The sequence below is a fragment of the Cibotium barometz genome, chromosome 33, assembly GCF_041138505.1.
Source record: "Cibotium barometz isolate CiBa-2024 chromosome 33, ASM4113850v1, whole genome shotgun sequence".
Classification (NCBI taxonomy): Eukaryota; Viridiplantae; Streptophyta; class Polypodiopsida; order Cyatheales; family Cibotiaceae; genus Cibotium; species Cibotium barometz.
Window position 1 is genome coordinate 23,350,455 of NC_141078.1, and position 13,902 is coordinate 23,364,356.

At 43.3% G+C, this 13,902-nt stretch overlaps 1 protein-coding gene across 1 annotated transcript; it reads right to left on the reverse strand.

The window, feature by feature from the left end:
* Positions 1-3,681: 3,681 nt before the first annotated feature.
* Positions 3,682-8,242, reverse strand: LOC147619404 (uncharacterized). Its single transcript, XM_086773525.1, has 3 exons — positions 7,722-8,242; positions 7,304-7,612; positions 3,682-4,009 (listed from the first exon to the last, which is right to left on the reverse strand). Exons 1-3 carry the CDS (start codon positions 8,212-8,214, stop codon positions 4,002-4,004), a joined length of 810 nt encoding a protein of 269 aa, XP_086629651.1. The 5' UTR covers positions 8,215-8,242; the 3' UTR covers positions 3,682-4,001.
* Positions 8,243-13,902: the final 5,660 nt, after the last annotated feature.

Sequence of the window (13,902 nt, forward strand, 5' to 3'; positions counted from 1 at the left end):
TCTCAATAGATGTGACTGAAAATTAACTCAAAAACAGCTTCCCAATCATCAGACTGACATCCTCATGGGTTCAACCTCCATAAACTCAATGAAACAACACACATATCACAACTAAAACATATCATGGGTTCAACCTCCATAAACTCAATGAAACAACACACGTATCACAACTAAAACATCAAAACAAAGATCTCCCAAACCATCCACATTTGACACCAACCAAACTCTCTCAAATTTCTTTAGATAGACAAAAAACTCATCAATGTCTCAACAACCCTGAGACATGGGGACAACCATAAGAAGAATACATCAAAAAAAAACTCAAGGATCTCCCTCAGTTAAATCTCAACGCGATAACACTTCCAAGCTTCCACTTCAGCTACAATTGGAGATGACTAGACTGAACCAAGTCTCTAACACAAGTGGCTACACAGAGAACCCAAGGACACACCTCTAGACCAATTCAGCCACCCTCTGCTCTGATCCACCCAAATCCTCCCACTTTGCACTGTCTTCTCCTCTGCTAACTTAAACAAAACTACATGTACTCCAGCCTGCAACTATTGACAAAACTACATGTACTCCAGCCTGCAACTATTGACAAAACTGCAAAAGGCCATTCAACTACACAGAGAACCCAAGGACACACCTCTAGACCAATTCAGCCACCCTCTGCTCTGATCCACCCAAATCCTCCCACTTTGCACTGTCTTCTCCTCTGCTAACTTAAACAAAACTACATGTACTCCAGCTTGCAACTATTGACAAAACTGCAGAAGGCCATTCAACCGAAATCTGGGTTTTTCTCTCTCTCCTATGGTAACACAAACCCCTGCTCCTTAGAGAGTCCTTTCAAATAAACTCAATTCTCCTTCTTGAACCCCTTCGTCACCCTCGTTTCTTCTGGATAAATGCGGCGCCCGTATCCTACACATTGGCCCATGCAGTTTTTGTTTTCATTAGCACACCTACGCCTTATTCATTTAGCCTCGTGATACTATTTTTGCCATTGTGGATTCACCACACACCATCATGTGTACATTATTTATTTCTATATATCACATTGGGATGGGGCTAGGGATTCACCTCACAATGTGGAAGTTCTAATCACACATCTCATGTTAACATAGTCATGCTCTTATTTCCAATTTATGTAATGAAGAGGAACTTGTCTCCTTTGATGAATCAAAGGAATCAAAACAATGGATGAGTGCTATGCAATTTGAATATGATGCTTTACTTAAAAAAGATACTTGGGAGTTGTTTGATTTGCCTCATGGGGCAAGAAGGCCAGTGGCACAAAATGAGTTTACAAGCTTAAACCTAAAGTAATGGTAGTGTTGAAATGCAAAACAAGGCTTGTTGCAAAGGATTATGCATAGAAAAAAAGCATTGACTATGGTGAGACCCTTGCATCCACGTGTCATATGACTACCATGCAAAGTATCATTGCATTAGCAACACATAAAGGTTGGAATGTACGTCAATTAGACATCAAAATTGCTTTTTTGAATGGATATTTTCATGAGGAGGTCTATGTATCTCAACCTCATGGTTTTGTTTAGAAAGGTTAAGAATAAAAAATATGCAAATTGAAAAAAGTTTTGTATGGTCTTAAGCAGGCTCCCAGAGCATGGTATGAGAAGATACATGCATACTTGGTTGCATAAGGTTTTTGCAACAGTACTACCTACTATATTAAGAGGAGTAAAAATGAATTTTTTGTCATTGTGTTATACATTGATGACATGTTACTCATAGGCCCTAATGATGTGATCATATTTCAGCTTTTATAGGGCTGATTTACAGAGGTCTTTTAAAATGTCATCGTGTTATACATTGATGACATGTTGCTCATAGGCCCTAATGATGTGATCATATTTCAGCTTTTATAGGGCTGATTTACAGAGGTCTTTTAAAATGTTAAATCTTGGCTTGTTGCACTAGTATTTGGGCATTGAGTTTCAGCAGCATAATAATGGCATTGTTATGTTGTAGACACAATCTCGGGGGGGTCACTTAGCAAAATTGCCTATATCACGTGCGTTCATGGCCTATTTTATAAATCCCTATGTAACCTACACTGGCCATTTTTTTTAACCCTTTCTGTAACTTTTGATAAAATATATAATTCCCTTTCTGTCAATAAAATTTTTTTTATAGAATAATTTTAAAATCCCTTGTGTAAGAGATATGTAATTCATTTTAAGTCACTCTAGAAGTATTGGGGGGTTTTGAAAGTGACAAATGCAACTGTTTTGAACTATGAAAGTTGCTACATTGTAAGCTCTTCATTTGTGATATTTTGAACAAGCTACTAAGAGTATAAGTCATAGCTCTAATGTCCACGAATGAGAGTACAACCCACAGTATCTAGCTCCATGATACCAAATTGCATAGCAAGAGAGTAGCTCTATGCATATCAATAGATCAACTAACCATGAGTTGTTTAGAACCACAAGTCAAATCCCATGACCTGTCTTGCATAAACTCTCAATGCATATTCTCAATCAACTAGCTCAATCTAGAGCTCTCCCAGTGGATCCAAAAGTATCCACCAAGTACTTTCCCAATGTCCAAAACAAAAGCTCAAGCAAGCTCTAGGCAAAACAAATGCTAAGAGTAAACAATGCATAAGCATAAACTACTATTACTCTTATGCATTGTTTATGCTTGGCAAACAATGCCAAGCATAAACAATGCATAAGCTCAAGACAAAAACTTTTGACTATAGCTCCAATTGAAGTCTCAAAACTCCAAAAGATTACTCAATCCATGGAGCATACCATAACATACATGACCAACACGATCCTCAAAGCATTTGAATCCAAAATGTTACATACAGATGACCAAAGAAGTATCACTCCTAATCAATAAGCACAGCTTGCCAAACATTTAGGAGTCATCAAGGGCCATAAGCATTTACAATACATAGCCCCAATGTCCACTACTCAATGAGACCATGCAAGTCCCATATAAGATGCAACCAAAAATACATTCACAATGCTCCAACACTCAGCATCAACACCTGCTCAAACACTAAGTATCAACACTGCTCAAACACTGGTCCAAGACAACAATGACTTGAGATTTCCAAGCTGAGATTATACCAATCTCCCACTCCAACATCAACCATTTACTACTAACAAATCACAGTGATTACAGAGCACATTGCGTCAACATGCATCAAACATAAATTGTGGACAACAAATTGGTTGAGAAACCATGATGTTCATGACCTGTAAATGTCTGAAAATTATCAAATGTACACTTTCATTCCAACTTCTCAAGACCAACACTAATGGCCACATCAAAATGACCCCAGCCCATGTCCAAATGCAGCCCAAAAGTGGCTTGAATGGCAACCACAAGCTAGAGATGAAATGACCCAGCTGTTGCCTTCGTAAAATGTGTCAGAAAGTGTGGGGCTGATTTGCTGCTCATTGCTGGCTGCAATGTCCCACATCAAGGCATGAAAATCCTTGGCCAGAGAGTGTGGGGCTGATTTGTTGCTCATTGCTGGCTGCAATGTCCCACATCAAGGCATGAAAATCCTTGGCCACTAAAAAGCCCTTGTGCAAACTCAAAGCCTCTGATCAAGTATAGGGAGAGATCTCGAGACAAACAACTCATAAGCTTTCGAGATGCAAACAAAAGTGACTCCGTTAGCCTCATGCTAAATCCATTGAAACAACCACAATACTTTCTTAAATATTATCTGAAACATCCACTTGCAGCATGGTTATAACAAAATTACCATGTCGATACATCTTGCTCAAATCCTTGCTCAAATCATACATATGGGACCTATACATCTCATACACTCTAGAATTATTTTTGCAAAAAATAAGATAGAATCTTGTGGACACATCTAGCAAAACTAATACATCTAATAGCTATACATTTTGTATAATCTGTACCGATTTTTATAGATGTACAAAAAGATAAATACACATTGTCGATGGTCACCTTCTCAAAATCTGAAGATTTCATTCTCCAATTCAAATTCCTGCATGAGACAAAGAAGATGTTGAGTCAATGAGATTTTCATATTTTGAATTATTTTTCAAACTCATACAAAGTATGTCTCATCAAACAAAGAAAAAAAAAACAGATGCATCCTTTCTGCGTACCTAGTGATCCCTCACAAAATCATTAAAGACCTTCCAATCATTCTCATCAAGTTCATACTTGTTGCTGCCACAATCATATGTAAGGTTTGCGAGAGCGATGACGCTATCAATGCTTATCATATCAAGATCGGTTAGGTCATACGTAAAGCACCTAGTTCCTTTTGCTTTTTGATACCAACCAAGTTGAACCTCCACCCCTGATGGCCTATCTGAAAGGCTAAATCCTCGCTTATATTCCACACATGCACCACTAACCATTCTTCTCATCTTTTGAACTCGTCCCAGATACCATACACTTTTGGCTTTCTTCTTGCCTCCTGAAGAGCTTGGCTTACATGACCTTGTGATCTTCCCTTGTACTATTTGTTCATGAAAGAACACAGCACAATCTGAACCAATGCCAAATAAATTCTCGTTTGTCTCCATATACTTTTTTTCTTCTTTGGCATAGTACACACCTTGTCGGACCCTGGTAAGTCTATCCTTTGACAAAGTTGGATTGCCATTGAGCTGGCTGACCAATGTAGACTTGAAGAGAAACTTATTGTCTTCAACTTCAACAACCGGGTTCACCTCTTCTTTCTCATCCAAAATGGAATCTACTACATGCCTTATTTCACTTGTAGAAGCATCCTCATCTGAATCTAATGCATGGCCCAGCTCAGTAGGATATTCCTCATCTGTATCAGAGTCTTGTAGATTTGAATTTGCATATGTGTCAAACACTCTAATGGACCAAGGCTGCACCCACCATTTCTTGTCCTCTTTACCTTTTGGTCTCATGTGTAAGCGTTCACATAATTCTTGGGCACTTTGCAATCCTTTTTGCAAGGTAGCAATGACCTTCTCATCAGTTGAAACACAATCATAGTCACCTAAATTGGCTTCTTGCAAGTCCTCGTTAAGATTTAACTCTCTCCATATATGTTCCTGCTTCTTGTGAGCTCTTATGAATGCCACACCATCCTCCTTGCATTCAAAATGGGCAAGCCTATTCAAAATGCCTATGCTGTGAAGCATGTCCATCAAGTCATAAGTACGCTCTTGCCCAACCATACTTCCGACTTTGCTGAAGAAGATTTCAGCCGCATCTGTGCCGGTGAGATATAGAGGGCACTTCAAGCTTGGGTGAAAGTCTCTGAAATACTTTATTAGCAACACCACAAAATGGCAAGAGATTTGCACATCCAAGAATGTCTCCTTGCTAATGAAGTTTGCTTATAGTGTATATGTTGGATGTTGTAATATCCAAGATCTCCAAATCTGAAAGAAAAAAGTCACTTTGGCTGCTAAATGAACTCTCCCTGCCAAGCTCAAGTGTGGAGACAAGAAAATGTCAATATAGTCTCCACAAATTTCAAGGTAGGCTTGTGTCCCTACCATACTCCGCTCTTTTCTGTGCTGCCCATTGTTTGCCAACTCTCCCAAACACCATTGCACTTGTCTGCTACATATCCTTTGAGCTGCTGCCCAATTTTGACGATCATCTCGCCTCATATCGCCTTCCCTGAGCATATGCTTGTCAACAACAAAGGAATCATATACAATGGTAACATGGTTCAAGGTAACCCATACATCACCAAGAGCCAACTGACGCTTTGGTTTATCAAGAACATTGACGAGCTTCTTTCCATTGTGTACAAAGTCCTGATCATGCATACCTAAAACATCTCCGTTTGACAATTTGGCGGAAAGAGGCCATCCATCCCATCCAATCTTGAATCTAGTAGCATGTTTATCAACATAATCAGCCAGCATCAACATTCTTCGGCGACTATCTCCATCTGAGGCGTGTCCAATAATCGGACCTACTTTAGACTTGAGCTTCTCATCCCATAAGCTCAAAATCTCAGCCCATTGTCTTCGAACAAAACATGCATCAAATCGATTACAAGTGCAATGAGCAACCAAAACTAAGCGTGGAAGTGCTTCATGAAGTGGGTTTGCCACAAAAACTCTTGCATAACCACCAATCACATGATTCTCAAATGCTTTAACAATTATGTCATAGCCTGTTTTTCCCGCTCCAACTTTGATTAAGCTTGACGTTCCACACTCATGGCTCTCCACCTTGTATCCATCAAATCCAACAAGCGTGTCATCTTTTGGGTTCCACCTACAATATTAAGATTGAAAACATAAAATATGTAAGAGCCACTACGATTCAACATGTCTCATCAGAACTACTTTTGCATTATACTATGTTTACCTTATCCGTTTCTTTATGGCGGTCTCATCCTCCACCAAGATGAAAGGAATTTGTGATTTGATTCCATGTTTTTCTTTCTCGTTTTGATATATTTCAGCAATGGCATCAAAGATATAGCCATGTATGCCCGGTAAAAATTGTGTGGCAAGTCTTTGGCCTCTTTTTGTCGTTGAGAGTGAAGGGCCATTGAGGTTGGCAGCAAGAAAATCATGCAACCTTGGTCCACCCCACATCCTTGCAACCTCAAACAAAGCCTTAGTATTTGCACTATATCTCTTGCCTGCCTTTGGCCTCGACATGTTTGTAGCCACATCCTGTAAGAAGTCCCATAGAGCAGGTTTTCCACCAAACTTACCTAGTCTATGGGCTTCTACTATATTGTTACAAAACCTCTTTACATCCTTGCGGTTTAGGGACTCCATGCTTGCTTCCCTTAAAGTTCGTAGTCGCACCGAAAGGACAGCAATATGAGCCTTTGCTGACCATAGTTTGAGGGTGAGATCTCTTGCATGCTTCTTAGCAATGAAAGTTGTTTGCCGAAGCTCTTGTTTAGTGAGAAAGTCTAATCTTCTTCCGCAATCCGTTGCTCTAGTGCCTCTCTTCTTCTCCGCCGTCTTCTCCCTATATAATCTCATCCTAAAATCATGAAGCTTAGGTATACCCTTGCAATTGTTGCATGAGAAAGCTTCAAATGGCTGCCCATTATTGGAAACACGTGGACAACTAATATGACGAAAGCAACCATCTATGTGAAAGGTTGAAGTTCCATCATTTAGGATAGCCTTTGTGAAAGGCTCTGCAAACCAAAGCTTCCCACCACACTGATCATCTAGCAAAGGTTTCACACTAATATTCTTGTTGTTCACTTTGATTTCGTGAATCCATAAACCCCAACATAAAAAATTCAAACCTATTGAAAATTTCCCACTTTCTTCATTGTTATAGAGTGAAGGAGAATCACCATGAGCTGATCTTTCGAACTTTGTAGAAACCACAAACTTGCTGAGAGATGTTTGCATTGGATCATGCTCCTTCCCCTTTCGAGGACGTCCACGTAAGCCACTTAGAACTGGCTTGGATGTTTGCAACTCCTCCTTCATGACTGCCTTTGTGTGCAAGATTGACTTTGAGTGCTCTGTGAGAATGGTACACAGATCTGACCTTGGAGGACACAAACGCAGCCATGTGTCATCATACTTACACCTCACGCGAACAAAGCTTTTGTCTTTAAAATCATGTAGTGTGGCTGCAACGACTTCAAAGTCCCAACCTACATGCAAATACAACACATAACAAAGTCAAACAAGTTACAAAATCGACTTTCCAAAACCATTCTATCTTTCAAACATTTAAGTAACTTTATGAAGGTTGAACAATACCTTCATTGGTCTCCATCAAAAAGCGTAGAGTCTCTATTGAAGCCTCTATTTCTTTCCTATCATCTTGTTCTTCATCAGCCTGCACACGTTGCATCGACTCCTTTCCAAGCCCCCGAAATGCCATATAATTTTTTTCATGTCTTTTGCTCTCCAAGATGTGGGTTCTCATAAAGTTAGCAAGACAATTATATGCAGCATACTTCCCTTCTATTGAACCTACGCCATACAAAGAGTTGCACTCATGACACCATATTCGAACTAGAGCTTTCCCATTGACATCTTCACTATGTAATTCAAACCTATCATCCCTTTCAACCTTCATCTGTTTCAGCTTTAGTTTTGTTCTAATACATTCTTGTTCCCATTGCTCAAGAACACTTGCACTTAACAATTTGCTTGTAAGCTTGGAAGTGGAGCCACTCAAAGTGTCACCTTTCTTGTTATCAATCTGATTTGAGCATTGTCGCTTACTTGGAGAAGGAAGTTCATGCATGCTATTGGCACTCCTCTTAATGCGTACTTGAACCTTATTGTTGAGTGTCCATCGCTCTTCTTGTCGTTTCTTTATAATATAATTTTCCTCTATGAAGACGAAGGATCCAATCACAAGCTCATCGCCCTCTATCTGCTCACGAACCAAAGCAAAGGTGGGCTCGTCTTTATCATTCTTTAGCCTCACAAGGCCTAAATCATCCTCATTATCATCATTGATCACTTGAATCTTATAAAAAGATCCCATCTAGCCTGCGACACAAAGTATGTTTTTAAGCTATGATTGTGGCATGCAACATCAACCTCACATAAAAAATAGATTGTGGCATGCAATATCAACAAAGTATATCCACAATACATTTTCAAAAAATAGAAAACATGAGCAGGGTTTTGATCTAAAGGTTGATGGCCCTGGAGCACATCTGTTAGAGAAGAATGACTGTAAGATGCTGAGCGTGGAGGAACCGTTAGAAGCAGCCAGCAGCTCTGATGTGCGTCTATGTGCGTGCTTCGCCCCGGTCCCCTTCAACTGGTATCAGAGCTGCGGTTGTTCCGTGTGTGCGCTTGCAGGTGTGCGGAACCATCATCCTCATCGCGAGAGAGATTAGCTTCCGGCCATGGAAGCTTGAGAAGCTCTGTGTTGAGCTTGTGGAGAGCCTTGAGAGAGTGTAAATCTGTAGTAGATCTTGGAGTTTATCTTTCTGCCTTCCCTGTGGAGTAGAAGCAGGCGCTCTGTGTATAGAGCTGCTGCTTACAGATCTGTGAGTAGATCAGTTGATTCAGGAGAAAATCAAGAGTTTTCTCTCTCTCCTGTGTGTGGATCTTCGTGCTGTGCAATTCACAAGTGTACAGGTTTTACAGATCTGGTGGTGTGCTTCCTGGCATCGTAGGGCTGGTACAGGTGTGCGTCTTACTGTTGTGCTCTGTGGAGCGTAGGTTTGGGTTGTGCAGGACTCCATGTGTGTATGCGAGTACAGGACAGCAGTGTCCTGTTGAGAGGCTCTTTACTTGGCTGTGTGGCCAAGGTGTTGTCCACAAATCAGGTACTGTGTGGGCAAATCGCGAGCAGCATCTATGCCAGGCAGCAACAAATTGACCAGCCACAATAAGGTCAGTGTTGGCAGATGCGGTGAGTAGTGTGTCCCTATTGTGCTGCCACGAAGTCCAAGCATCAGTTGCCGTCAACACAGGAAAGCTGCCAAGTGTTGGAAGATTGATGCGCAGGGTCTCAATAGGCGATCAGCAGGGCAGAAGCATAGGGACTTGTGTTGCCGTGTGTGGGTCTGATTCGCCACCCTGCATAAGCGTAAAAAATTCATCTGTCCTGTGTGTGTACAGGGTAGAGTCGCGAGGTGTGTTGAAAGCAGGCAAAAGATGTTGCAGGGCCTGAGGCGATTGGACCGGTTTGATATCTTCAGCCTTGGCAAGACACGTAGGGAGGTCAGTGCAGTATTGGGCAAGAGCCATGTGGGCATTGTTGTTGGCAGGCAGGCAGAGCACTGTTAGGTGCAGTTTTTTGGCTGTGACAAAGTATGGGCAGGTCAACAGTTGCTGAATAGGCTGGGCAGAGCCAGCAACCTAGGACCTTTGTGTGTGTATGGCGAGATTCGGGCAATAGCTTCTTTGCAACGTGTGCAGGTGTGACCGGGATCTGTAACTAGTGAAAGGTGCTTGCACTTTGTATGCTGTGAGCTTCGACATCTTGTACAAAAGGTGTGAATCAAGCCAGTGACCATAAGGTCTTGTGTATAAGGTAGGTCATTTGCAAAATATGATGCTGGTTTTGCATCATTGAATGCCCTCTTGATAGAGGTGTTTGATCCTCATCTGATGCCCTTGTTTGGATACTTGCTTGGATGCCCGGTTTATGCTCATTGTAGAGGTACTTGATCCTCTTGTACGCCCTTGTCAGATAATCGTATGCCCAGTGTATGCCAGTTGTTGAAGCCTCATATAGCTCTTGTTTCGTGAGCTACGTTTACGAGTTGCTCGAAAAGGTCTCTGGGTACCGAGTGTGCCTCGGTGTGGACATCCACATGTGCTTGTGAGATGTCATCGATGCCCGTGCTTGGATGCCAGTTTTGAGACCTTGTACCGATTCATTTATGCTCCTCGTGTACGTCGAGTGTGAGCGGCAGTTGATGCCTCATGTATGCACTTTGGAGCTGATTTGAGTCCATAAGTTTACGCCCGTTTGAAGCATTGTGTGTGCTTGTGTGAGCACTTGTATGCTTCTTGGAGATGCCATATTGATTAGCTGGATGCTCAGTTAATCTTTGGTTAGTGGTTGAGAGATTCCGGTCGAGAGTTCTCCCGGATTCTACCACTTGTATGCATGTTGGTGTGGATGATGGTTTGAGAGGTGTGCGATCCTCTTGTTGATATCCACACTTGGATGCCCGTTTTGGATGCGTGTTGTACGCCCAGTGGATGACATGATAGGTTTGTTGATGCACTTTTGTATCCTCATTTGAGGCAGGTTTGTGACGTGGTTAGCTCGTGCTTGAGCTTGGTCACTGTGTGAGCATTGGTCGGATGCCGTGTACGCCTCTTGCATATGTAAACAAAGTGTGACATCCTGTACATGTAAACAAAGTGATATCTTTGTTTGGTAGCCATTTGAGGCTTGTTAGATGCGTGTTTGCATCTTGTTCGTCGTGTAGACGATTTGGGGTTTCTTCTACATACAGGGGAGACTCTGCCGAATTTTTGGCAAAATCTGTGCTTGTGTGTTTGATGCTTAGTTGCTAGCGTGTAACTGAGCATCTTGCAGTGTTGGATTGCGTATTATGCATCCAGTTTCTCTCAAACTTGGACGATCTTGTTCGAGTGGGAGAATTTTTGACAGCCACACTCCTCTCAGATAGGAGAGTGTTTTGTACTGTACCTTCGAGCAGTGTTGCAGTTTGCCATTGCTACAGTGCCTTGAGGATTTGGCACTTGGTTTTCAACTTGTCGGATCATCTTGTGGACAGTCATGGCTTCGGAGAGTGCCCACCATGATGCAGTCAGTGTAGATGGTATAGCTGAGAGTAGAGGTACATGTATGGCTGTTGTTGAGACACATCGTGTGAGAGGTAGTCGGACTCGATCTCGTAGAGACATGGTCTGTTGGCATTGTGGCAGACGTGGCCACATCAGACAGGGATGCTTCCGTCGTATGAGACAGCAGAAGAAGCGACAGCTTCTTGATTCATGGATGGCAGATGTTTCTAGCAGAGAGGTTGTACGGGATACCTCTTGTGCAGTCACTACAAGTCCTTGCATATTGTCTCAGAGATTTTTGTTGGATATGGATGCCTTGTGCCATGTTGTCCCACATAGGGATTGGTTTAGCACATATTCAGCTGGGAGACATGGGTGTGCTGAGATGGACATGCTGGATAGTGATGTTGCAGGTGTTGGAGATATACACCTCGTATTTGCCACTGCTGGTGGTTGTTTGCTACTGCGCAACGTGAGACATGTGCCGAGTATGACACAGTGCTTAGTGTCTGTGGCACAGTTACGAGACGAGGGGTATGCTTTTACGCATACAGAGCATGCCTGGAAGCTACATAGGGCTTCGCTTGTGATAGCGAGAGGTGCCATGTCAGGCACAAAGTTCCCTTTGTACTTCATGTACTCTCGTGATGGTAGAGTCTGTGTGACTCCCTTGCCTTGTGGACAGGTTGAGACGAGGAGAGTACACTTCCAGGATGCTGGAGCATGTGAGATGCATGCGAGAGGTCTGCGATTGTCAGATGCGCAGACAGAGCCTGAGGTGCATGGTTTGTCCAGCGTGGGACATGTTGAGAGCAGTGCTTGCTCTAGAGATGCACTACAGGGGCAGCAGTCACGAGATGTGACACAGGAGCCAGTGCATGAGATGTCTATTGATGGACATGTGGAGCATCTGTCCTCTATGGATGCACAGGGCGAGTCATCATGTGTGATGGCGGAGATGACTGGTTTAGATGCCGATGATGCTTCGGTGGTGCAGTCATTTCTTGACATGCTGATGTCAGACGAGATGCTACAGTCAGAGCATGACGATGCTTCTGACATGGTTCCAGGACACTTGGATTATACGGGGACACTGGCCAGTACCCCGGAGCTAGCACATTCATATGTGGTAGAGTCCACTCCTGATTCGTTAGCTATGGCTGACATGGTGAGGCTATGCGAGATAGCCAGAGTAGCATCAGCGTTCGGGAGTCTCATGTATGAGATACTCATGTCGAAACCAAAGCTTGCATTTGCCGTGGGCGCATTTGCAGTGGGAGTTGTGAGCCGTGCGGTGGCTGACTCCACGGACATTCAGCATGGGGGAGAGATGCAGGTCATTACTACATACCTGCATGAGTGCATGAGTGCATGAGCTCTCGCAGACAGGATGCAGAGATGGCTGACTCCACGGACATTCAGCATGGGGGAGAGATGCAGGTCATTACTACATACCTGCATGAGTGCATGAGCTCTCGCAGACAGGATGCAGAGATGGGTGATATCTCTGCATGGCTTCCACCGTGCATTGGTCTGCTCGGAGAGCCGGATGCACTACGACACAGTGAGCCCGTAGGTGTGGGATGAGATCCGTCGTATCTCATCCATCTTGTACATACTAGTTGTAGGCCAGTAGGTAGTGGGTTCTCACTTGAAGGCACATTGGCCTTTAAGTGGGAGGTTGTTGGGGTTAAAGGTCCCTGTGCCTGCTTATCCAACCTCCTTGCTTCATTCAAAATGCAGTGCAAGATATCTTCCCCAGCTTCATAAGGTTGGAATGCCAAGTTGGATTTGGCAAGCATCAATGCGTGGTTCTGCAAAGGCACCTTGGAAAGGTCAAAACACCTCGGAAGATTGGCAGAAATAGCAATGCCAGTCCGTACTGCTAGTCCAGGGTTAGTTATGCAAGTCCCGCACATGAAGCAGTGCCAATCTGTATTGTGAGTCACCCTCTGGAATGATGACAGGTGTTATGGGCATTGATATGTAGTTGCATGTAGAATTGCATAGAGCGTGGGGGCAAGGGTTACCCATGCTGCCCCACACTTGGGCTACCTAGGCCATGACATTGGCCCACAAGAAGCTCTAAGCATTGTGGCCATCCCTTAGAGGGCATAGGCCTTGATGGCCAGCCTCAGGCAAGGGCCCAGTCGGCCAGCCCCTAGTAGGCATGGACTGGCGGTCGGACTGGGCGGCCAGTTGGCCAGCCGATGAGGCCCTCACAGCCAGTTAGCCAGGCCATGGAGGGCCAGCACATAGGCGGCCAGCATATTGGAAAAGGCGCCTATTAAAGCGCCGAGAAAAACAGGTCGTGGAGGATAAATAAACAAGCTGACAGGGTTATATGAGCAAACCAACCAGCCCTTTTGTGCCTATAAAAGCATAGATTGGCAAAAGGCCTGACTCATCTCATATTTCACATAGTGCTGAGATCCAAGGGCCAGGACAGCCAGAGGGAAAACTCTGGTCAAGGGAACTTGAAGGTCAGAACCAGATCATCTTCAGGCTAGGCTGCATGTTTATAGCCAAGAAAGATCATCAAGAAGTCGGTCTTTTTCTCATCATTCAATAAAGCAAATACACCAATCCTTGGTGGGGGCCATTTAGGGGGTATTTGGGACCCCATCGGGTGTATCTTGTCTTTATTGTTCTTCTCTCTCTCTCTCTCTCTCTCTCTCTCTCTCTCTCTCTCTCTCTCTCTCTC

What these genes read in the sequence shown, in the direction of transcription:
- LOC147619404 (XM_086773525.1), bottom strand. Translation starts at nt 8,214, where the DNA reads ATGCATGAACTTCCTTCTCCAAGTAAGCGACAATGCTCAAATCAGATT. An exon ending in TTTGATGGAGACCAATGAAG is followed by an intron (nt 7,613 to 7,721) that starts GTATTGTTCAAC and finishes ATTTGCATGTAG; the next exon opens with GTTGGGACTTTGAAGTCGTT.